Genomic DNA, 26904 nt, shown 5'->3' with positions numbered 1-26904 from the left:
GAGTTAACAGCAGCTCATGGAGTGATGATATCCAGAGCTGAGCATTTAAGGGTTAAGGCTTGCACTTACACACACTGCCACCTTACCTACTCTGCTATCACTGCTTTGAATATTAAAGGTGAAGTTCACTACTAGAACAAATATCTACAAATAATTTCCTCACCCTCTCGTCATCCAAGATGTTCACGTCTGTCTTTCTTCAGTCGTAAAGAAATGATGTTTTTTGAGGGAAACATTTCTCCATATAGTGGACGTCTATGGTGCCCACTTCCAAAATGCAGCTTAAATGCAGCTTCAGAGAGCTCTAAACGATCCCAGCCTAGGAATAAGAGTCTTATCTAGTGAAACGATCGGTCATTTTCTTAAAAAATAAAAATGAAGAATTTGTGTACATTTTGACCACAAAAGCTCCTCTAGCACTAGCTCTGGGACGCGCTTCCGCGACACTGTACTACGTAATCACGTCGGAAGGTCACACGTGACTTAGGCGGAATTACAGGCCCAGTGTGGAGAAGGAGGACCGCTCCGAAGTTGTCGAAAAATGTTTTCCTCAAAAAATACACAATTTCTTTACAACTGAAGAAAGAAAGACATGAACATCCTGGATGACAAGGGGGTGAGGAAATAAATTATTTGTAGATTTTTATTCTAGAAGTGAACTTCTCCTTTAAGGGGAAAGTAATTTATCAGAACTATTTTTTCCCCTCTTTATTTACTTTTTCAAATCTATAGAATGATATAAATCTGTCCCTCTTCCACTTTTTTTTCTTTCCCATTGATAATGAACTATCAAGCTACAAGCAAAGCAGAGAGATCATAGGCACCATAGGCTCAGATGGCAGTAGCTTCGCTCCTGTGAGATCTTATCCCTGTCACACAGGGGGCAGAGGGGAATCATTATTTCCTATAAAGACTTTTGATCCGTGTTCAGCAAATCAGCTTTGGAGTCAAAAAGTATAGCAGAACTTTTTCTCAATAGAGTATTAAAAAGATCATCTTTATTTATGGTTCTTAGTTTCTTACCCAGCCATTCTGCCCCTTAACTGCAATAGAGCCGGGCTCAACGATATTGCAGTTTAGTCTAAAAGGACATTTAACTTTCTTAGTGGTCCGTTAAAGTTATTAAAATGACCTGTATGTTCGTATAATTCGTATATTTAAGGTTTCCAAGTTCTTCTTGGGCTTTCAAGGGCACGTGTTTTCCCATGTGTCACCTTTAAAAACGAAGTCTCGTTCCTAAGCCAAACGGAAATCCTATTCTATTTGATATTTTCTAGGTGAAATGTGCTGTTAGTATTAAGAAGACGTAGCATGAGACCATCTAAAACGTTTAGACTAACAATTAAGTGAAGAGAAGAGGAGGCGAAGTACCTAGAACTTAAATGAACACTGTATAATTGTGTGATATATTCTGAATATATTTTCTTGATTATTCCTAGCTGTAATTGTGGTGATGATGATGATGATAATGATAATAATAATAATAATAATAATAATGTAGAAGGAAAACTATAGAACTTAAATGTAGTGACTAGTGGCAAAACATTTGTTTCAGCAATATGTTGTATTCCTAGGGGTTAATATCTTGTTGAAAGAACTAACCATGAATAGGTTTTAACCCCCCGGCAGAAGCAACCCTGATGCTCCCAGACCTCTGGCTTCAAAATGGCTCCAAAGCATCAGAGATGTTCTTTGCGTATAAGCTCTATTTGTCTTTAGACTGTCACAACATAGCGTAGTATTTCCCCAAATCAGAATCAGAAAAACTGCAGCTCTTGTGGGGTGTTCCCGGTCTGCAGTGGTCAGTATCTATCAAAAGTGGTCCAAAGAAGGAACAGTGGTGAACTGGCGACAGGGTCATGGGCGGCCAAGGCTCACTGATGCACGTGGGGAAGTGAAGCATTAACTGTACATTAAATGTACATTAGTGACCAGTGCAGTTTGAGGTAGGAAGGTAAGATAAAGGTGCAGGTGCACTATGGTTGTCTGAGTTTGTGTGTTAATGTCCAAGTAGGTGGATAACAGACCATGGTGAGTCCTGCATGTTGTTGATGAGGCCATGATGGGAAGATTATGGTGTGAGGTTTTTGTCTTGATGGATCGCAGTCTTCTGCAGGAAGGGAGTGCCACAAAAAAGTAGCATCCAGGGTGATTGGGGTCAGCCACAATCTTAACTGCCCGCTTCAGGGTCCTGGAAGTGTACAGCATTTTGCTCTGAGGAAGGTCTAACTGAGGTTGTGTCTAGTAGTCGATTATGAAACAAGAATCATCTTGACGGCACAATTCATTGGGATCTTCTTAGCCTCCTTCGCCAACATTATCACCATGCACCAAACTCCGTCCTGGCTAAATCGAGTTTTCCACTCCTCCACTGTCTCACTAGCTTATGTTTATTTTATGCAATAATTCCCATTCTCATGTAAGGTGCCAATAATTCCGGAGTTGACAGCATACAGTATTCACCGGTACGTGCTTCAGCCAGTGTATTTCACTCTTCTCCCTCTCTAAGCGGAAAGTGTAGGTGATGTGTTCCATTAAGCGTAGGTGATTAACAGTTTCTCTGAAAAAGCCCTCAGTAGGGGGTTTCTCTTAAGCCAGCATTTTTTAACTGCGTTTTGCTTGCTGCCATAAAAATCTGGGAAAGGTAGGCATCGCTTCATTTATTTGTTTGGAATATTTCCAAGGTGCAGAGAGCTAAATGTAAGGCAAGTTATCAAAACTAAACTCATCTGCAACTGCGGCATGTCACTGAAAGGCTGAACGAAGAGGCAGAAGCAAAAGCGCCGGTCTGATATTTTGCTCCACCTTTTTTCCACCGAGACCACCGTTTGTTCAGATTTCCAAGCAGGGGTCAACACAAATTGGAAAATGGTGTCTGAGATTCTTGTGAAGATTTTGAGCATGCCGCTTTCTCTGACTGAATAAGAAGGGTTATATGAGGACCAGCCATTCATCAGTAAGAGCCTCTGAAGTCCCCACAGTTGAATTCACCAATTCAGTAGCTTTAAACTCTAGATTTGGGGCCATATTGTGCATTTTCAACACAATTAAACATCAAGCATGTTAGTGTAGATAAAACTTCTAAACCTGTAGTAGCACATCAGCACAGAGTCTGGAAAAACACTGTACTATGTGTAGGAAGTATAGAGGCAAGGCTGGCCATCATTTCCTCAGATGTTTGGGTGTGTGTGTGTGTTTGAAATATGAGAACATCGTCAAGAATCTTTCACCTTCTTTTTGTCTAATCAAGGTCTGCTTAGTTTCACTAGCAACTGCTCTAAAAGGAAAATGTACACTTTCTCAGCAAAGGTCTACTGCAGGTTCTAAAGAGTAGCCTAACAGATTGATTATCACATAAATTTAAATTTAATCAGTGTTTTTATATTCATCATGATAAACAAGATCACATAACACCGAGAAAAGTGTAGAAGAATAGAAAGGAATTTTTAGTCCATTTATTTTACCTGTAAGTCCCAGTGAAGTGGGCATGATCTCTGTGCCAGTGTAAAGGTACGAGGCGTGGCCTCCATAACTCTGTCTCAGTGAAGGAGGTGTGGCCTTTGTGCCTGTCAGTCTCAGGGAAGGAGGTCTGGCTATTTTTAGTGCCTGTCTGTTACAGTGAAGGAGGTGTGGCCTTTGTGCCTGTCAGTCTCAGTGAAGGAGGTGTGGCCTTTGTGCCTGTCAGTCTCAGGGAAGGAGGTCTGGCTATTTTTAGTGCCTGTCTGTTACAGTGAAGGAGGTGTGGCCTTTGTGCCTGTCAGTCTCAGTGAAGGAGGTCTGGCTATTTTTAGTGCCTGTCAGTTACAGTGAAGGAGGTGTGGCTTTTGTGCCTGTTGGTCTCAGTGAAAGAGGTGTGGTCTTTGTGCCTGCCAATTACAGTGAAGGAGGTGTGGTCTTTGTGCCTGTCAATTACAGTGAAGGTGTGGTCTTTGTGCTTGTCAGTCTCAGTGAAGAAAGTGTGGTCTTTGTGCTTATCACTCTCAGTGAGGGAGGTGTTGCCATTTTTAGTGCCTGTCAGTGAAGGTATGGCTTTTATGCTTGTCAGTCTCAGTGAAGGAGGTGTGGCCTTTGTGCCTGTCAGTCTCAGGGAAGGTGTGGCCTTTGTGCCTGTCAGTCTCAGGGAAGGTGTGGCCTTTGTGCCTGTCAGTCTCAGTGAAGGTGTGACTTTTTTGCCTGTCACTCTCATTGAAGGAGGTGTGGTCTTTGTGCCTGTCACTCTCAGTGAAGTAGGCGTGACCTCTGCCTGTTGGTGAAGGAGACATGTCCTCTGGGCCTGTCAGGACCACTGAAAGAGGTGTGTTCTTGGACCCTCTCACTCTCAGTGAAGGAGGTGTGGCTCTCTGCCTGCCAGGTCTGTACAGCACTGTATCATGTCTTATTACATCTCATTGCACTGCATCATATCGCAACAAAAGCACTCTAAATCACATGAACTGGACTAGTCAGCTGCTTTAAACGTCTCCTTCATAACGAGGTATTTGAAGTGCTTATCTTGGATGGAGAGATACACACCCCTACAGCCCACATGTGATCTTTATTTGATGATTTACTTATACAGTAGATGTGTTATTACTAATTAACCTGCACCCTTGTGTGGGCCATAAAAATAATAATGATTAAAAAAAAAAAAAAATACGAAGCACATCGGGCCCACGAGCCGTTGGTTGAAAAGGCCTAGCTGAATGCATCTTTTGCGTCTCACCTCCTCCATGTTTTCCGTGCTCTCTCAAGCTTTCTCTTTGTTGTCATTCATGCCACTGTCTCTTTCCTCCTACTCCCCAGCTCTCCGTTGTGTACGGTAATGAATGCTGTTTAGCAGGTGTGGGCCACTTGTTTTCATCAGAGGAGTGCCAAAACAATCATGAAGACACACACACACACACACACACACACACACACACACACACCTGCATGCATGCATACACACACAGAGCTGTGACACATGCTGCTGAGCAGCAGAGACTGTAAAGGCACAATCGCAGAGGGACATATTACACACACACACACACACAGACACACAAGAAGTATCAAAGCACCGCCTGGTGGGTAAAATGCTGCTGTGGCAACCAGACCATCTGGCTGCCGAGCTGAAGAGGGACTACCTCTCTCTCTCGCTCTCTCTCTCTCTCTCTCTCTCTCTCTCTCTCTCTCTCTCTCTCTCTCTCTCTCTCTCTCTCTCTCTCTCGGTCTTCCTGTCTCTCTATTTCTCCACTTTTTACTTTTTCCCCATCTCTCCCCCATGGTTTCTGGCCTGAATGGCACCAAGTCACTTCCTCCCTACCCCGCCTCTGAGGGTAAACCCAGATTCCACCCCCAGTCTATTCTACTCTGTCTGCCATACACTCGTTTCTAGATATGAAACAACGCTACAGGATAATCTCCTAATCTAGGAATGGCAGATTTGGCAAAATATCTTCAAACAATACCTAAGACATTTTCACAATACATGAACATGTACAGTTGGACACACTCTATATGTTTAATATAAATAGATACATGCTTATTCGGTGTCTTGCATCAGTGTCAGCAAAGAAACACTTTAATACTTCACTTTTAATGAATTCAACCCAGCCTTTTCCACTAAAGAAAAACGTGCTTGTAAACTCCTCAACCCTGAGTTCAGCAAGTCAGATAAAAACAACAAGGCTGCCAACAGCGTCACCAGTAAACCAAGCAGCTTTTCCTATCTCTCAATGATTTATACTGTGCTTTAGATCAATCAACACACAAAATATTCACTTGTTAAATCTGTAGCATTGACTCTAGCTCTAGCTCGCTGTTTTGAGGAGGTAGATACACCTCGCTCATCACAGTTCGCTGTCTAGCTTGTTGCTAGGAAAAGACCGAACACGGACTCGTCATGTTTCTTCCCCACACTTTGTAGCTCGAACGCACGGAGGATGAAAACGACATGAATCTGAGTTCCGACCTCCCACTTCCCAGTTAAATCAAATGCTGTATAATTACAAAGTTGTTGTTATCATAGTTAGCCCTCCTCCTCTTCACTGAAACACCTTGCACTAAACGATAGGAAGACAAGTGAAGTTCTATTAAAGATACTAATACAACCACAGGTTTTTTGTTTGTTTGTTTTTTTTTTTTTATATACAGTTTTCACAGTTTTTAGTGTATATCTGCTTAAGAGCTTCTCACACTTGACCTGGGTGATTGTATATACATGCACCAGAGCAGGAATTGATATCTTTCACAGATTTGTAATCTTTTTGACCTTTTTTAAAGTCGATGCATAGAAAAAGAAAAAGAAGAAGCTTTTATCTTTGTCACATGTACATTACACAGTGAAATTCTTCTTTCTTCACAAATCCCAGCTTTGAAAGTTGGGGTCAGAGCACAGGGTCAGCCATGATACAGCACCCCTGGAGCAGAGAGGGTTAAGAACCTTGTTCAGGGGCCAAACAGTGGCAGAACTCCGACGTTCTGATCAACAACCCAGAACCTTGCTCAGGGGCCAACGGTGGCAGTGCCGGGGATTAAAGCCTGATCTTCCCATCAACAACCCTTAGTCTTAACCATTTTAGCCACCACTACCCTAGTTGACCAGGCATTCATCGATATCTAACTTCTGCTAATTTTTCTGTAACCTATTTCCCGCTTGCTACAGTGCGCATTACTTGTGTTTTGCTATCTGACGTTTTTGTTAATTTTCGTCCTGTTTTTCACATGATTATGAGGCAGGCGCTATTTATTTTCTGATTGCGTGTCTGCTGCTAAGCGTCTAGTCGAAACATCGCACACTGTACACAGCTAAAGCACTGCTAACCCTGCTAAGTATTTCACAACCCGGTGCTAATCCCCTTCTGAATTACAAGTGTGAAACGTTCCTGTACCTGGGATTAGAAGTGGGGTTTAGAGCGACAAAAACTCGGGGTTAAGCACAGGTAAAAGCCCTTTTTTGTAGGAAAGGTTTGTTTTCTACACAATTATTAACAAATGTAGGGAAAAAAGCTGTGAGAAATTTTAAACCTTAGTTTACATCTAAACATTTATTAAAAGTTCCTTGAAAAAGTAAAATAGACTTTAATTATTTTATAGACTCTAAAGCTGTTTGGGATGCAGAAACTGAAAAACTAGCAAGTTCTCCAAGAAGCCTTGAACAACACAAGAAGCTCTGTACCCAAGGGAATGTATGTAAATATTCTGATATAATATCATTTCATACTCAGAAACCCTTCATTACATTAGCTTTGAAGGCATCTGCTTAGATCGTCTTCGTCATGTTCTGCTGTTTTGGATGGTTTCACATGCATAAACATTGAGTGTTTCCAAAAACAGTGTCACTTTCACTGCAGTGGATCATCTCACTTGGATACTGAAGATTTGTACTTGCCGGATGCTGCGGTCATAAAGACTGTCCTGTGCTCATCCCGGGACTCTTCTTCACAGTATGCTCATACTGAACATCCTTGGACCGATAAACGATACCAGTATAAGTGTCATGATACCAGTATAATTATTTGAGCCTGCTGGTGTTTCAACTCAAACAAATCCTGGGATGTGGTGTTCAGTGGTTGAATTTTTTTTTTTTGCTCAGTTCACGTCTCTCAATTGTTGTCAGTCTTCCAGGACTTTTGGCTCTGGGTTGCATTTACACTTAACCCCTTTGCTGATTAATTACCGTAGTGTTCCCGCAAAAAAGTGCATATGTGAAAGGGGCATGAAAGGATCAATTTGGGGAACGTGGGCGTCATCAAAGCTCCCCTTCATAGCCCTATTCAACAGGGGGATGAATGGCAGTGGAATTTTGATTATACTCTACTCACCACCATTTTGAAACAGTTATCGGAGACTTTGATTGCTTCGTTCTTTGTAATTTAATAGTGTTAATACTTTAATAATGTTTAAACACTTCATAAAAGTAACTGTAAACGCTGGCCCAATTAAGCTGTTGCTCCTTTTGGGAGCTTTTAATGTCTGTAGTTATTATACTGTAGGGTTTCTTTGCTTTGTTTCTGCATTGCACTCCAGGAGTTCAAGTGTGTATTCAGAGACACTGCAGGCCTTCCGGCTTTGTCTCTTTCGCAGCTTTCAGTGCCCTTTAACAATATTGGCTTGTTCTTTCTTTTCACCCCCTAACTCCCTCTCTGGTTGCGTTTCCCCCCCCCTCACTCTCATCTGCTCTGTTTTGTGGCGCTCGCCCGCTACAAGCCTGGCCCGTGTACGAAGGGAGGAGGGAGGAGGAGGAGACGCAAATGGCCAGATTGATTTAGTGAAGACAGCAGTGCATGAATCCACACACCCCTCCTCTTCTTCTCTTACTTCCGCTCCTCCTCCAGCTCTCTCTCTCTCTCGCTCTCTCTCTCTCTCTCTCTCTCTCGCTCGCTCGCTCGCTCGCTTGCTCGTTCACTCGCTTGGTCCCCCTCCTCTCTCTATCCACACTGTGGTGCTCCAAGAACAGGAAGCAGAATACTAAAAATAGAGAGAGAGAGAGACATAAAGGAAGATGGCAAATAGAAAGAAGTAAAGAGAGAAAAACATGTCCTGACTGACAGATGGACAGTCAAAACCTGGAAAGAGAGCAAAGTAAATAGAAAAATGAGGAACAGAATTAGCCGCACTCTACCTCTATTTTTCACTGAGAATTGATTGCATAAAGGTTTCAGCAGGAAGAGAAATGAGGAACTTGTTAAGTCTTTCTCACTCTCTTGACATTATACCCGGTCTCAGGTACTTAACCTGTAGCACCGACGCTAATTACTGCTCCACTAGACGCTAATGCTCCATTAGCATGTTGTTGGGATGACATGAGCAGGCCTCTCTCCTGCTCTTCAGTTCAATGCAAACACAGACTCGCAGTCACCTCCATCTGCCTACTGGGAATACACAGTTGTGTAGGAATGACGAGCCAACTCTGGCTGGACCTTAGGCCTGTCCTGCTCTTCTTCTCTCAAAGTGCTTCACATTAGCATGCTCTGACTCTAGTGTCTAGAGTGCTTAACACATCAGGGCAATCATAATCCATTAGATATAGATGCCTTGTTATTGTCCTCTTAGTTTCTTTTATAGGTTGTAGTTTATATAGTGCTTTTGCTGAGACCAAGGACACTTAATGTGGTAGAGGAGGATGGATGATGTTGTGAGCAAAGAGGAAGGTATAGTCAGCAGGATGGTAGAGGAGGTTGGATTAAGGGGTAATGAGCTGTATGGTAGAGTAGGTTGAATAGAGTGATACTGAGGAGTAAGGTGGATGGATGAAGGGGTAGCAAGCAGAGTAGTAGAGGAAGTGGTAGAGGAAGTGAGCATGGTGGTAGAGGAGGTTAGATGAAGGGATCCTTAGCTGGATGGTATAGAAGGTTAGATGAAGGGGTAATGAGAAGGTTAGTTGAAGGAGGCATAGTCATAGAGGAGGTTAGATGAAGAGATCCTTAGCTGGATGGTATAGAAGGGGTAATGAGAGGGTTAGATGAATGAGGCATGGTAGAGAGGGTTAAATGAGGGGTTAGATGAAAGAGTAGTAAGCTGGGTGGCAGAGGAGGTTATATGATGGGGAGGTTATACGATGGGGCGCTGAGCAGGGTACCAAAGGAAGCTGGGTGAAAAGGGTAGTGAGCAGGGTGGAAGAGGAGGTTTGATATAGGGGTAGTGAGCAGGGTGGGAGTGGAGGTTGGATGATGGCATAGTCAGCAAAGAGGAAGTGCAAATTGTATGATGGTATAGTCAGCAGGATGGTAGAGAAGGTTGGATTGAAGGGGCAGTGAGCTTTATGGTAGAGGTTGGATAAAGTAATATTAAGGAAGAAGGTGGATGGATGAAGGGGTAGTAAGCAAGGTAGTAGAGGAAGTCTGAAAAAGTGGTTGTGAGCATGGTTGTAAAAGAGGTTGGATGAAGGGATCCTTAGCTAGATGGTATAGAAGGTTAGATGAAGGGGTAATGAGAAGGTTAGATGAAGGAGGCATAGTGGTAGAGGAGGTTAGATGAAGGGATCCTTAGCTGGATGGTATACAAGGTTAGATGAAGGGTAATGAGAGGTTTGATGAATGAGGCATAGTGGTAGAGAGGGTTAGATGAGGGGTTAGATGAAAGAGTAGTAAGCAGGGTGGCAGAGGAGGTTATACGATGGGGCGCTGAGCAGGGTAGCAGAGGAAGCTGGGTGAAAAGAGTAGTGAGCAGGGTGGAAGAGTAGGTTTGATATAGGGGTAGTGAGCAGGGTGGGAGTGGAGGTTGGATGATGGTGTAGTCAGCAAAGAGGAAGTGCAAATTGTATGATGGTCTAGCCAGCAGGATGGTAGAGGAGGTTGGATGAAGGGGTAGTGAGCTGCATGGTAGAGGAGGTTGGATAAAGTAATATTAAGGAGGAAGGTGGATGGATGAAGGGGTAGTAAGCAAGGTAGTAGAGAAAGAAAAAGTGGTTGTGAGCATGGTGGTAAAGGAGGTTGGATGAAGGGATCCTTAGCTGGATGGTATAGAAGGTTAGATGAAGGGGTAATGAGAAGGTTAGATGAAGGAGGCATAGTGGTAGAGAGGGTTAGATGAGAGGTTAGTTGAAAGAGTAGTAAGCAGGGTGGCAGAGGAGGTTATATGCTTTTATAAGCATTTCACTACATGTTGTACTGTGTATGATTTCGTATGTGACCAATAAAATTTGAATTTGATATGATGGGGAGGTTATACGATGGGGCGCTGAGCAGGGTAGAAGAGGAAGCTGGGTGAAAAGGGTAGTTAGCAGGGTGGAGGTTGGATGATGGTGTAGAGAGCAAAGAGGAAGTGCAAATTGTATGATGGATGGTAGGGAAGGTTGGATGAAATGATAGCATGATAGAGGAGGTCAGAAACAGTGGTTGTGTGCAAGGTACTAAAGGGGGAAGGGGGAGTTCAGATGAAGGGGTAGTGAGCAGAACATGTGGTAGGACATGCTGTATGATGGTATAGTCAGCAGGATGGTAGAGGAAATCAGATAAAGGGGTTAGATGAAGGGGTAATAAGCAAGGTGGTAGAGGAAGTCAGTTGAAGGGGTAATAAGCAGGGTGGTAGAGGAGGTCAGATGAAAGCGTAATGAGCAGGATGGTCAAGAAGTTTGGATGAAGGGAACTTGCAGAGGATAGCAGAGCTGCAACCCTGCTTATTACCCCTTCGGGTGAAGGGGACCTAAGCAGGATGTTGGAGGAGGTTGGATGAAGGGGTTACGAGCAGGGTGTTCACGGAGGTTGGATTAAATGATGCAAAGCATGGTGGTAGGGGTAGTTGGGTTAAAGGCTACAGAGCAGGGTGGAAGAGGGAGGTCAGATGAAGGGGTAATGAGCAGGATGCTCAAGAAGGTTTGGATGAAGGGAACCTGAGCAGGATGGTAGAGGTTGGATGAAGGGGTAACCAGCAGGGTTGTTAGTGAGCAGGGTGGTAGGGGAAGTTAGGTTAAAGGCTACTGAGGGGACTTTGGATGAAAGAGTAGTGAGCAGCTAGTAGGGGAGGATGGATGAAAGCAAGGCAAGCAACTTATGATTTCGTAGGGTATAGTAATCTGACCACCAACAGGTATACTATTAGTAAAAAAGTCCCATATAGCACCTTGAAGGGTTTGTTATTCTGTCTAGCCCAGCCCAGAAGTGTAGTTTGTCAAATGTGGCTTGGTTTTGTGGACAAGCATCAAGGTTTTAATTCCAACAGGAAGGCAAAGATGGGAAACCTGCAATGGAGCAATTCCTACATTCTAGTTAAGTTGTAAGGGTCTAATGGCATAAAGTCAATCAGAAGTTAATTACAGTAGCCTGCATTTTAGTGATGTAGAGATGGTCAGATTTTCAACCCGCATGGCTAGTAACGAGAAGGCGGCAAATTCAAGATTGTAAGATTAAATTCAAAGCATTGGTTGAACTTTAGGTGACGTTACGCTATCCATGATGAAATGTCTGCCAGACATAGCAACCGTGGGTATCTGATTGTGGAAAGGAAAACAAACGTGTGCCCTCGCTGTAGCAGTGTTAGAAACGGTTATGTGTAGTTATTGCATCATGAAGAGAACAGATATTCAGGCAAAAGAGTAAAGGACCAAGCATACAGGTTTGGAGGACTCCGTTAAAAGTCTGCTTGGAACAGATGCGGATACCGGTGTCACCTGACACGAGTGCACCTCCAGGCATGACGCAAGCTATTGCCATACCGAGCGAGCGATACTCAGCATGGTGAGGAGGAAGAGGAAGATATCACGGTTAACTGTTTGGTAGGCTACAGACAGGTCCAAGTGGTCCAGGACTGGTAACACCTGGGCTGATCTAAAGGGAGAATGCTTCACATTTGCTGTCAAGGGATGTTTGTAGTGTCTCAGTTCAAATGAGACTATTTGGGATTTACGAGTTAGTTCTGGCTATGAGAGAGACAGCTGGCTATAGATAACATGGTTGAGGGTTTTTGAACAAGAAGAAAGGAGAGATGATGGTTGGTATCTGCTCACACAGAGTGGTGCTGTATGTTTTTTTATTTTTCCTCAAAATGGACATCACTCTGGCAACCTTAAAGGGAGTTGAAGTGTGTCCCTGATTGAAGAGCTAAACTGTCTGAATTCTTGCTGTATGCATACATTATGATCGTTTCATTTTCTCTTGCTGTGTCGTTGTGAGGGACAAGAAGAAGAGAGACTTCCCCATCTCTCTCTCTCTCGCCTTCTCTCGGTCACACTCTCCATCTCTGTCTCGTGCACTGTATCTGTGATTCTTTGTTTCTCTCGGTTTCCCCTCCGTCTTAATCTGTCTCTTCTAACCATGTCTCTGTTTCTTTTCTTTACCATAGGACATGACAGCTTTTTTTTTGCGTTCTCTTCTCTTCCTGTCTTTCTGTCTGAGGCTCAGCCTTTGTCTTTGTCTCCTTCTCTGTCTTTCTCACACAATCTCTAGGTTTCTGTCTCTTGATTTCTGTTCGTCTCTCTCTCTCTCTCTCTCTCTCTCTCAGTAATGGTGTGTGCTAGCAGGGCTGCTGAGGGCTTTATTGGATTGGAGTAGGATTTCAGTGACTGTGTTTAACATGCACCCAGCCTCTGCAGCGTACACACACACACACATACACACACACACACATACACACACACACACATACACACACACACACACACACACACACACACACACACACACACACATACATTACCCCGCCTCTCTTGGTTTTTAATGGCAGGCTGTTTAAACTGTGTGTGTGTGTGAGAGAGAGAGAGAGAGAGTGAGTGAGTGAGACGGAGAAGGAGAGAGAGGGAGCGCGAGAGAGAGGGAGAGAGGGAACATGCGTTTAGAACGTTTAGGAGGAGGCGGCGTTGCTCGGTGAGCGGAAGCTCCATGTGCTGGCTCTTCGTACCCCCCCTTCTTTCTCTCTCTCTCTCTCTCTCTCTCTCTCTCTCTCTCTCTCACACACACGCACACTCACACACACTTCTTTTTCTCCCTCATTAATATCTTATTACATTAGTGTTTGCCAGTGGCCACTGCTCACTGTTAGCTTCCATCTTCACATTTCCTGGTCCACACACACACACACGCGAGCACACACATGCAGGAACGTCGTGCTAAATTGAGAGTTATTTTTAAACCTCTCTCGATCCCACAGACAAGAACGAGTTGAGAGAGAGAGAAATGGAGAAGAGCAGCTTGAAGAGAGCACACAAGTTTATTGCCTTCTTAACACTTAAACACAGCGGGCCGTATTAAGAGATCAGTTAGGCCTGGTTTATACGCGCCAGCGTACTTCAGGGTGATTTGCATGGGCGCGTGGATAGGTGTCTGCCTTCATACTTGAACGTAATGTAAACGAGTCCACTAGGGGGCAGAAAGTGAAAAACTAAACGAAAGTCTATGCGCTTCAATGCAGGAAATATCGAGAGAAACGTACTGTTTACGCACAGGTTTCAAATCACTAATAAATTTGAACAGATACGAAGCAGTATGGAGATTTTTCACATTTTTTTCTACATAAAAAGCTGAGCTAAATGGACTGTTTGAATGAAGATTTAAGTAATGTTTGATTTGAGAGAAATAGATGATCTCTGGATAAAGAGATGGGTGTGTCTTCATGATGAACACTGTCGTGTTAAAAAAAAAATCTGTTCTTTCTGTATACATCTCATTTTAATACAGACTCATTGAGTCATCTTTTGTTATTAGAAGAAGAAGCTGGGGCAGTGGTAGCTCAAGTGGTTAAGGCTCTGATCGAAAGATTGGGGTTCAAGCCCCAGCACCACCAAGCTGCCACTGCTGGGCAATTGAGCAAAGCCCTTAACCCTCTCTGCTCTAAGGGTGTTCTGTATCATAGCTGCCCCTGCACTCTGACCCCAACTTCCTTAGCTGGGATATGTGAAGAAAAGAAGTCCACTGTGCTGTAATGTATGTGTGGTGGTGATCTATAAAGGCTGCTTCTTATTATTAGCAAGTAATGAAGAGCATCTTTTTTTCCATTTGGTCACATGACCATAATGTGTACCTAGGCTTTATGTGTGCTAGGAAGTCAATAAACTAATGTCAGCAACCTAACCCAATAACCTCAAGAACTTATACGATATTGCCAAAAGTTTTGGGACACCCCTCCAAATGATTGAATTCAGGGGTTGTTTTTCAGGCTCGGCCCCTTAGTTCCAGTGAAAGGAACTCTTAATGCTTCAGCAGACCAAGACATATTTGACAATTTTATGCTCCCAAATTTGTGGGAACGGTTTGGGGATGACCCCTTCCTGTTCCAACATGACTGCACACCAGTGCACAAAGCAAGGTCCACAAAGACATGGATGAGTGAGTTTGGTGTGGAGGAACTTCACAGAGTCCTGACCTCAACCTGATAGAACACCTTTGGGATGAATTAGAGTGGAGACTGCGAGCCAGACCTTCTCATCCAACATCAGTGCCTGACCTTCTAGTGGAATGGTCAAAAATTCCCATAAACACACTCCTAAACCTTGTGGGAAGCCTTCCCAGAAGAGTTGAAGCTGTTAAGGGTGGTCAGCTCCATATTACATTCATGTGCATGTAAAGGCAGACGTCCCAGTTTTGACCTGGCTCGCAGTCTCTGCTCTAATTCATCCCAAAGGTGTTCTATCAGGTTGAGGTCAGGCCAGTCACGTTCCTCCACACCAAACTCGCTCATCCATGTCTTTATGGACCTTGCTTTGTGCACTGGTGAGCAGTCATGTTGGAACAGGAAGGGGTCATCCCCAAAATGTCTTGGCATGCTGAAGCATTAAGAGTTCATAACTTAAGGGGCCAAGTCCAACCCCTGGAAAACAACACCTGAATTAAATGATTTGGAGAGATGTCCCAAAACTGTTGGCAATATAGTGTATAAAATCATGTCTCTGTTTTATTATTTCAGTAATGTGTGATGATGGATATAGACAGATATGTCTGGCAAACTAGCTCCAATTGGTGTAGCAAAGTGCAAGGCCAATGGCGTCTGCACATTTTGCCAAGACTACAACTTGAGGGAATGAAAGGATGATTAGATGACAACCTCATGAATATTTTTTTGTGTTTAATGTAGCCTAGGTTTGGCAACAGCCCCCATACCCACACACACACACACACACTCCAGAAAAACACACACTCCACAAACACACAATTCGATCATTAGTACGCCTACTAAATAAACACAATAACAATGCCTCAGAGCCATGGCAGTAAGAGGCTAGATTCCGAAAAGTCACTTCTCATTTTCATCCATCTTTGATTTGAAAACATATTTGGATCGAAAGGATGATGCACAGATTCCACATAATCTTTTCCGTTCAGACCAGATGTGTATTAGCCAGAGTTATTTCTGCTGGACATTTGTGTAGGACCAAAAAACGTTCCTACATTGTCATTTCACTGTACCAGAAATGCATTTATTTTTTAATTGTGTTAATCTCTTGGTATCATGGGAGCCAGACAGCATTATTTAATGGTCCTTTTTCTTTCTTTCAAATGAGGATATTAGGTAGGTAGCTATATATGTTTAGCTAGCTGACTCAACAGCTCCTTGCATGCTTAATAAAACCGTTTCTATTTATTCATAATTAAAAAAGAATATGTAAATTAATTTTATCTGGCACATGAGTCTAACAACCAATGACATGGGTCAATTCAATATATTATATATACTCTCTGTGTGTGTGTGTGTGTGTGTGTGTGTGTGTGTACCTGTATGTGTACATGTGTACTTGTTAAGGGACTCCCAGGCCTGCACACCTGTGTGTGTGTGTGTGTGTGTGTGTGTTTAGGCTTTTCTCTGACTGTTTAATTAAATAGCCATTTGCCTTAATGAGCTCATTTCACAGTCTGATGAGCCAGACCACACAGACACACACACACACACACACACACTCTACCTTCTACAAACACACTAGTGTTGCTGGAATTCTCATCGAGTGGTGTGTGTGTGTGTGTGTGTGTGTGTGTTGCTGAGTATAAAGGTGTGGTATCAGAGGTTACTCTGGGTCAAAGTTGATTCTGCACATATGGAGCGTAACACCACAGCAATGCCTGTGCAGTGTGCAGTGTAAAAAAAAATACCATATTGAATTAAAATGATAAAGTCTAATAAATTTAATTTGTACTAAATAAATTTGTTTACACAAGCTCCATACCCAGAGTGCTGATATTTTTGTCTGTAAGAGCACCGGGACATTTCCGTGTTTGTTTGTCTGTGTTCACTATATAAAATTGCATTTCTGGCAGTAGTTTATTGCATTGAAGCCGTTACTACACATGCCACAGGCTGTCAGTCAGTCTACTGTCAGTCAAACCGTGCGTTACCGTGGCAACCTCGTACCGCTCTGTACAGCTGTGGCGTCTTTGGAAGTGTTTGGTTATACTGTGTCTGAAATGTTACTGGATATTAATTCTTTGTTTATGGAACTGTTGTTTAAAGGGGAAAAAAAAGCTTGTTATTGTGTTGTACTGAATATAAACACACGGTCATGCTCAGATTCAGATCTTAGCTTCAGGATGGCTTCAGTGTTGGGCAGATCACAGGACTGTATTAAAGTACATGTTTGAATACATTACTGTTTTATAGTAACAGCTATAGCCTAGCTGGCTAACCCATTTAGCTTTCCTATCTATCTATCCATCTATCCATCTATCTATCTATCTATCTATCTATCTATCTATCTATCTATCTATCTATCTATCTATCTATCTATCTATCTATCTATCTATCCATCCAGCCATTTATCCATCTAGCCATCCAGCCATTTATCCATCTATCCATCTATTTATCTAGCCAGCTAGCCATTCATGTATCCATCTAGCTATCTATCCATCCAGCCAGTTTTCCATCTTGCCATCCAGCCAGCTAGCCATCTCTCCATCCAGCCAGCTAGTTAGCCAGCCAGCCAGCCAGCCAGCTTTTCATCCATCCATCTATCCATCCAACCAGTTAACCATCTATCCATCTATCTATCCATCCAGACAGTTTTCCATCCATCCATCTTGCCATCCATCCATCTTGCCATCTCTCCATCCAGCCAGCTAGTTATCCAGCCAGCCAGCCAGCTTTTCATCCATCCATCTATCCATCCAACCAGCTAACCATCTATCTATCCATCCAGCCAGCTAGTTATCTATCCATCCAGCCAACTTGCCACCCAGTCATCCTTCTATCCATCTCATCATTTCATTCATTCATCTGTCTAATCATCCATCTATTTGTTCCATCTGTACATCTCATCTATATAAGCCAGCCAGCCAGCCTAGCCATCTATCCATCCAGCCAGCTAGTTATCTGGCCATCCAGTCATCTATCCACTCAGCTAGCTAGCCACCTAGTCATCCTACTATCCATCTCATCAGTTCATTTATGCATCCGTCCAATCATCCATCCTTCTACCTTTCTATCCATCCATTTGCTCCATCCATCTGCTTCATCCGTACATTTCATCTATAAAAGCCAGGCAGTCATCCTTCCATCCTTCCATCTATCCATCCATCCATCCATCCATCCATCCATCCATTTACTTCATCTGTCTTCTACATCCATCTGCTTCATCCATACAACACATCTTCCATCCATCCATCCATCCATATCATCCATTCTTCCATCCATCTATGCCATCCATACATTTTATGTTGACCACCCACCAACCCATACATCCATCCATCTACTACATCTTAACCATCCATCTATGCCATCCATATATTTTGTCATCCATCCATCCATCCATCCATATACCCACCTATTTTTCTATCTGCTTAATCCATGCCTCCATCCATCCACTTCTCTGAGAGTGCTGTAGGTACAGTCAGTTAACACTGACTCTCAGTTACAGTATTAAGCCGGTGACTGAGTGTTGAAATCTATTTTTTTAAACAATTTTTGTCTGCTTTTTGGTTTGAATTAGTTTTTGTATGCAATTAAAAATGAAATAAAATCCTGCTTATAAATAGTTTGTAATTTAAAATTGCATTGTCATCATTTTGCTTCCATTTGGTTATCAAATCTAGATCTGGCTCTTGATCTTAACTCTTGGTAGATTCTGGATTTTGAAACAGTCTTGTAGTGTAAGGTATTGTGTTGGAATATTTTTGGCACATCACCCACTGTGATGATATTCAGCTCTATAAAGCAACCATCTGGAGTGTCTAAAAATAACCTGAAAATTACCCATCAGTGATAAATGTTACCTGCATTTACTTTTGTTGGCGAATGTTGATTTAACCCCTGGATGAAACCGTTAATATTTTCCGAAAGGTCACGTGCCATAATTCATCACACTAACAGCATCATAATGCCACGTTGACTGTCCTGTTTCATCACCGGCTTTTCCCTTTCGTTTATTAGGTTCAATAAGGAGCAGCATATGTGGCACTTCATTTAAAGTTGATCCTCCTTTCCTTTAATCATGCTCTGTATGTGTGTGTGTGTGTGTGTGTGTGTGTGTTTGAACTTGAGGATGAAGAGTCACTTGGTTCACATCATAGAATTCTTCTGCTCTTTTGTGTGTGTCTGTACTTTTCTTTCCCTTTTTTGTGCCAGAGCACTGAAGTGAGGAATCTCGTACTGCGATAGAGAGAGAGAGAGAGAGAGAGAGAGAGGAGGAGTAAGACATAAAAACAAAAGAGATGGGAAGGAGGAGGAGGAGCAGAAGGAGGAGAGAGATGGTTACGGAGAAAAAAAAGTGGCGAGGGAAAAAGGGAGAGAGAACAGAGCGAGAGATGGAGGGATGGATGGAGGTTGGTTATTGGTTGAAGTGTCCACTGCACTGAGCCCTGGAGGATTCGGTGGGGGGACGGATCAGGATCAGGAGGTTGCTATAACAACAGCACCTTGGTGGTTCTCTCACTCACACTTCTCTCTCTCTCTCGCATGCATGTGTGCTCTCTCTCTCTCTCTCTCTCTCTCTATTCCTCCAGGCACGCGAAAGCTTTACGTCTGTCTCAAGCTCTCTCTCTTCATTCCCTCTCTCCTATTATTCCCATCCATCTCTCTGCTATCGTGCACTCTCTCTCTCTCTCTCTCTCACTCTTTTCTCCCTCACTGTGTGTTCTTCCACATGGGAGCAGTGCAAAGAGCACGAGTGTTTGTGTGAGCTACTGAAAGCCCTAATAGGCAGTGACACAGAAAAACAAACTCCAGGCTCTACACACACACACACACACACACACTCTGTTCGCTCCTCCTACCATAAAGCTTCCGTCTACATTATTTAACACAGCGTAATAATGTAGTGTGTTTACCCATAATATACTGCAGCAATCACAGCGTTCCAGTCAACCAGCTTTAGGCTCGCTGTATCTCTATAGCCGCGTGTCCATCATCACCTCAGCCATACTCTCTGCATCGGTGTGTGTGTGTGTGTGTACGCATGCCTGTATCACACTCGCTAGCAACACACGTTTGTAATCACCCCTCACTCAGCATTCAGCCGATCTTTAAAAGCTGCACAAGTCATCTTTCCAAACCATTTTTTTGTCGTTCTCTTTTAATTAAAACACAAGCTTAATTGGCTAAATTAAATATTAGCTAATGTTACAAGCCCGCTTTTATTGACTCATTTATTCGATCAAGTCCCATTTCGGATATTTGAACTGTCTGTTCTGTAAATCGTTTATTTTTATGTCGGGTTTAATTGTGTGTACGGTATACATGCTGCTCAGTGAACGTGACTAAGGAGATCGCTTGCTTTCCTGAGTCAATGTCCAGTCTCTAGTTTTCTCATTCAGATATTTTAACAGTCCAAAACGTAGACTTTACTGTGTCATGGGTGTGAATACCCGGAATAGAAGAGGTTCCAGTGAGAATTTCTGTTCAACCCGTTCAGATATTCTTCTAGTTATTCGAAGTTGTATAGAATTAGCAGAAAGGCATGAAATGAATTCATAGTACTTCTACTCATTTTGGTGTTTCGGCTTCACGTGAAGGAACACAGGCTTGTCCCTATCCAGTGTGAGGAAAATACAAAACCCGATTAAAAATAACACCGTGAAACAAAGCTACTTTGTGTTCAATTGGCTGCATAAATGTGATTAGTTTTCATATCGAACCCAACAATAGCGCTGTTCGTTTTAGCCGAAGCTAAGAGGTAAACGACAAGGACAAGTGTGAAAATGGCATCCTAACTAACATGACAAATAAGAGGAGGACAGAACGGCGTGCATTGTTCTCTCTCTCTCTCTCTCTCTCTCTCTCTCTCTCTCTCTCTCTCTCTCTCTCTCTGGCTTTCTTTTCTTTCTATCTGTGTGTGTGTGTCTTGAGTGGGAGGGTGTTGTGACTGACACACAGCCTAATCGTCTTTACGGCATGATAAAGTGGCACGAGCATCGACAGGCGTCGTGCCGTCGGTTGCCGTGGCAACCCCGCCCAGAGGTGTAGCGCCGGAGGAACGCGACCTACCTAAATGCAATTGCAACACACACCTGCAACTTACACACACACACACACACACACACACACATATATATATATATATATATATATATACACACACCTGCGAATGAGAGCGAGCGCAAGAGATGAGATAAAACAATGGGAAATAAGAAAAGCAGAAAGATCTGCACGTTGTTTTATCTTGCTTATCTCGTTTACCTGTCCAGATAACGCTTTTCAGTAAACACAAGTCGCCTTTGTTTCCCATCATGATCTCACTGTTCATGGAGAGAGAGAGAGAGAGATGGGAGGGATGGGAGGGGGAGAAGACATGCTGCCTCGGAGGAGAGCTGGAGAGAAGATCCATGAATCTCGTTATTTCAGAATCTCATTTGGCATGTTTCAGCGGAGTGGCGCGCGTGGGGCGTCTCTCTCAAAAACACACACAAACGCACATACATAGACACACACGCACACATACACACACACACACACAGAGGTCTGCAGGGATGCGGTGTGGAAGAAGGTGGGTGGCATACCGTAGCTGAATATGAGGCGAATTTGTCACTCACGCTCTCATCGCCATTCCGTAATTAACCCGCACATATGCATGCTATGCTGTCTTATTCTCACACACACACACACACACACACACACACACACTGTTATGCACATGGCGTGACACAAAGATGCACCCGGGGACGGACCGACAAGCACACATCTTCACATACGCACATGCGCACTTACTCCCCCCCCCCCTCCGTAATTAACGGGCTGTTAAATGTGTTGACTGTGAGAGTCATTAGCACAAATGGAACGAGGGATGAAGAAGAGGTGGCGAGGGACAAGAGACACTCTTCACCTCCTTTAATACTCAGATTTCTTGTCCTCATCCTGCAAGTGTCTGCCACCATTTTTTTTTTTTTTTTGCACGTCAATATTTGCTATCATTAGCTCTCTGCCACGCTGGTGGTAAAACCCGGCAGGTTAGGGATTGTGTGATGATGAGAATAGTGTAGAGAAGCGTCGAGGCATTTCCCGTCGCATTTCTGCAGGGTTTGTTAAGAATATAATTTATGGCTTTGTTGGTTTTAAAATCATCTAGCTCTGTTTTTTTTTATTTCGCTGCACAGAATGAACAATTGTCCTTGTCTGCTGACTGCCTTTGAACAAGTGATTGAAAATGATCTGTTAAACAGTGTAAAGCATCATATTCAACTCGGCACTGGTATTTTAGTTTAGCTGTGTGCGTTTGTGTTGGTGTTTGTGTCAGACACGCCAGCGACACTCGGCTTAGACGGAACTTAATGGCTGAGACAAATTAAGCAAAGGAACGTAAATGTGATGGCGGGGGGGTCTTGCCAATGTGTGAACAATGAACCTTTTAGAAGTGACATTTCATTTTGCACATGATATTTTCTTTAACTCGCTCTCGCTCTCTCTTTCGCTTTCTCGCTCACCGTTTCGGCTTCGTCTGACTCTCGGGATAATGATTAAGTGCTAACTGGGGTTTATCATCACCTTGTTCTCTTTGAGTGATTCTCCCTCTGACTAAAAAGAGTCTAAAAAAGAGGTGTGTGTGTAAGGAAGAGATATGTAGTTAGTTTAGTTATACAGAATGATCTACTGCCAAAAGAGAAGTTCCATTTAGCGAGAGCTCACCATAAAGCTTCGAGCGGTTAACTGCTTTGAATGAGAGTGTAATTACCTCTCAAAAGGCCTCACTTTAAACACAAGCATCTGCACAGATTATAGGACTCATAGCTGCCGGAGTAGTAGGAATTGTACACAGTTTATATAAAGCAGAGAGTATGGCCTCAGCTGACAAATGTCAGGGTAAATTAGAAATTAAATATGAACCTCCGCTCAGTTTAGAAACATCCTCTCTCCTCTGATTAGTGATTTTGGTTTCCCTATAATGAGAGATACACTACTAAAAGTTTGTAAACACCTGCTTCTAGAAAGATTTTTTTAATGAATTTCACTTATTTCAAATTATTCTGTTAGCAAGAAACACGCTGAACAAATCAAAGCTATTGTAAGTGGTTAAGCATTATTCCTGATACAGCTTTCCACACTCCAGGAGCTTTCTAAGGCACTTTTACCCAGAAGGCTTTTCTTAAACTTCCAAAATAGGGACCGATCTTCACTGTTTTTCAAGTAACAGCAACTTACTAAACGTAGCTGTCGTATATATGACGGTATTAACCTTACTATTTAGAAACTAATATTCAACCATAAGCCATTTATCAAAATGTGTTTGACAATCAAATAAATATAGGCCTGTATTCAATCTAGTGTGTCCACTTTTGACAGGTAGTATATATTCTGAGAACATAATAGCTCTGTTCCAGACATAATATTCAACTCAAATTAGTCTAAGGAAATCTAATAATGTTTCTCTCTCTTTTTCCTCTCTCAGCTTCAGGAGACAGTCAAAAGAAAATTGGACAGTGCTCAGTGCAGATCACCTTTAAATGGTGACCAGAATGGGATCTGCGATGGAAGCTACTCTCCCACTACAAAGAGGCTGCGGAAGGAAGGTAACAGTGGACTGGACTCTCTGGGCTCTTTGCCCAACAGTGTACCCCCAATCTCTCCACTACACCAAATGGACATCAAGCCCACGTTACCTACAGGCAACAACACGACGTCTAACAACACAATTGGTAATGGTAATGCCGGTACAAACCATATTACAGGGCGAGCAGATGACCTGGGTAAGAATGGTGGCATGCCGGACATTAAACTGAACGGATCTTTAGATCTGGATGATGGTTTTAGCCTTCTGAAGGACATGAAGCAAGAGCCTCTGGATGACACAACGGGGATCGAATCTTCAGACACCTCGCTGTCCAATCAGAACAAGTTGTTCTCTGACATTAACTTGAATGATCAAGAGTGGCAGGAGCTGATTGACGATCTAGTGAACACGGTTCCAGAAGATGACATGCATGACCTCTTCAGTGAAGATTTTGAGGAGAAGAAGGAGGTAAATGATTTCACCCGGCCCACAACAGAGCAAACACAGAATCTGCAAGAGCCTGTACCTCCTCCGGTTGCCACAGCACCCAACAATCCACCACAGACACAGGGCGGGCAGATGGGCTCTCCTCAGGTTCGCCCAGCTTCCTCTGGACCACCATTTGCCACTGCCGCCAATGGCACACCACCCCAACAACCCTTGCAGCAGTCTCCAGCAGTTGCTATGGCGTCAGGGTCTCCTGCTAGCTGCATTGCTCGTTCTCCCCAAACTCCTACACAGGCCCAGACACAGACCTCCAGACCTGGGAATGGATTTATGATGAATCCTGGTCCTGGTGTGGGTCCCCCAGGGTCAACAACGGTAGCACCAGTAGGTCCTGGAACAGGAGGAGGAAGCGGACCAGTCCCGGTTCCTGTTCCGCCAACCACTGAACTCTCACCGGCTGAACAGCTAAAGCAGATGGCAGCACAACAACAACAACGTGCCAAGCTCATTCAGCAGAAACAGCAGTCACAGGCAGCTAGCTGGTCCCCTGCAGGAGCACCAACAAGCCCTTATGGTGGTCCCTTCAACCCTGATAAACCAAATAGTCCCATGATGTACCCACAAGGCTTCAATGCCCCTAATTCAATGGTGCCCAAACCTGGCATGAACAACTACCTCCCGCAAAACCATATGAACATGATGAACCAGCAACAGCAGCAGCAACAATCTGCCAACATGGCTGCCCAGAATGCCTTGAACAAGCAGCTGTCTTACAACAACACCAAACCATTGAGTCATTTCAGCGGCGTTGACCACATGAGTCAGCGAATGACCCCACCAATGGCCAATCAGGTCAAAAATCCCATGATGCCCTATATGCAGGGGACAGGGGGACAGGGTGGCGGGCCACCCCCTTCTCAAGGTCCCATGCCTGGGCAGACAGCACATCTGACTGAAGAGCAGAAGAGGATGATGATGATAAAGCAGAAGGTGCTTGGTCAGGGTTTGCCATACAATGCGATGCAGCAACATGCACAGGTAAGATGCTTGGTTTTGTTCTGTTTAGGTTATGCTCTGTTATCGTGGACTAGCTAATGCGACAGTCTTAACCTTAGTTCAGGCTTAAGTGTGTCTAGTTTTAAAAGTGAGGTCTGGTCTTAAATATAAGTACATGCACAATCAGTTGGTTCTGCGGACTCCTGGAGATCCACTGCTTTATGCTGATTCAATATTTCCCTGTTCCACATAATGAAGAGAAAATTTAACAAAGAGACAATGAATTTGATTAGGTTTGTTGGATGAGGTTAAGCCCTCTCTTCAGGGCACTGGGTGCCTGTGGTCCAGGATCAGTTAGCTGGTAACTGGGCCCCTGTGGTCCAGGATCTGATCAACCTGTGGTATTTACTGTGGTACATTTTTTTATTATTACTGAGAATTTAATAAATTGGCAATGGACTGGATTTGGTATGTTGGATGAGTTTCAGGGCACTGGGTCCATATGGTCCACGATCTGATCAAGTTGTGGTACAGTAGGACCTTGATTCACGAACACAATTCGTTCCTAAACTTTGTTCATGTTCCAAAATGTTCGTGACCTAAAGTTAATTTCCCCATAAGGTTTAATGGGAATACGATTAATTTGTTCATGACCCCTCCGAACCATTATAAATTACGTATTTTATGTTTTATTTTACACAGATAATATTAAACAAAGTGGGACCTTAATATATCTAATATAATTTATAACAGTAAACTAAAACTAAAAAAACATTTAAAAAGTGAACACTTGTGTTGGCTGACACGACTTCTGGCTTGACAGACGAGAGAAGAAGGAGGTTATTGTGCAGAGGGAGAGCCCCCGTATCCAGGTCGGGGAAATCTTGTTCCGGAGATTCATCTCTTCTGGGTTTTTTTTTTGCACTTTTAATCACAAACTTATCCAATGTCTGTTGCCTTTTCCTTCCTAGCATAACTGTTCTAAAATGATTCATTAAATTTTCATTGACCATGTTCACGATCCTGTTCGTAACAATTTTGTTTGGATGGTACAACTCAAGGAAACACTGGACGTCACTCCACTTTTCCATTACTCAAGACCGAAATCAAAAACAGACTAAGCATGGGTGGAAATGCGTGGGAAGTGCATGGGAGATGTACAGTACCCTACAATAACAAGATGGCGGCCCCCATAGCGGCTCGGATGCATCCACATGAGATGAGCGATTGCCCGCATTTTTCAAATTTTGGCCATCGGACCATGTTTGTGAATCAAAAATGAGTTCGTGAATCAAACAGCATTTTTATATATATTTTTGTTTGTGAATCAATTTGTTTGTGGGTTAAAGTGTTTGTGAATCAAGGTCCTACTGTATTTTCTGTAACTGTCTCCTGAGTTACATCTTTTTCTTATTATTAAGAATTTAATAAATTGATTTGTTTTGTTTTGGATGGGCTGAAACCTATCCGAGAGCACTGCAACAGCTAGCTGGCACTCGGTCACTGTGTCCCAGGATCAGCTAGCTGGCACTGGGTCCATGTGGTCCAGGATCTGATAAACCTGTGGTATATTCTGTAACTGTTGAGTGGGGTACATTTTCTTCTTCTTCTTCTTCTTCTTCTTCTTCTTCTTTTTCTTCTTCTTCTTCTTATTATTATTTTTAAGAATTTAATAAATTGGCAGTGAATTGGATTTGGTGTTTTGGATGGGGTTAAACCTTCCCCACAGCTAGCAGTTGCAGGGCACTGGGTCCCTGTGGTCCAGGATCAGCTAGCTGACACTTGGTCCCTATGGTCCAGGATCTATTCAACCTCTGGTATATTCTGCAACCGTCTACTGGGGTTCATTTTCTTCTCATTATTAAGAATTTAATAAACTGGCAATAGGTTGGGTTTAGTGTTTTGGATGGGGTTAAACCCTCTCTTCAGGGCACTGGGTCCCAGTGCTCCACGATCTGATCAACCTGTGGTAGTTTCTGCAAGCGACTAGTAGGGTACATTTGATTCAAGGTGCTGAAATTGTCTAATCTTGCCCTCCATTTTGTTTTCACCTTTCCTCATAAACGTGCTCAAGGAATATCGAGTCAAGGCGGCATCTCCAGACTCCAGCATGTCTTTGACTGTTTTGCCCAGAGACATACTGGAGTTCATCTTGCCCATAATTCCATTCT

General features: G+C 43.2%; 1 protein-coding gene across 1 annotated transcript in view; it reads left to right on the top strand.

Annotated features, from left to right (window-relative positions):
- The window catches only part of maml3 (mastermind-like transcriptional coactivator 3), a 169223-nt gene that overhangs the window by 70828 nt on the left and 71491 nt on the right, over positions 1-26904 (top strand). The window contains exon 2 of the mRNA XM_058385368.1: positions 23189-24775. Within this exon, the coding sequence (XP_058241351.1) occupies positions 23189-24775 (1587 nt within the window). The remainder of the gene's footprint in view (positions 1-23188; positions 24776-26904) is intronic.

The sequence above is a fragment of the Hemibagrus wyckioides genome, linkage group LG03, assembly GCF_019097595.1.
Source record: "Hemibagrus wyckioides isolate EC202008001 linkage group LG03, SWU_Hwy_1.0, whole genome shotgun sequence".
NCBI lineage: Eukaryota > Metazoa > Chordata > Actinopteri > Siluriformes > Bagridae > Hemibagrus > Hemibagrus wyckioides.
The sequence above is the reverse complement of the archived record's forward strand: the minus strand, read 5'-3'. Positions and strand labels throughout refer to the sequence as shown.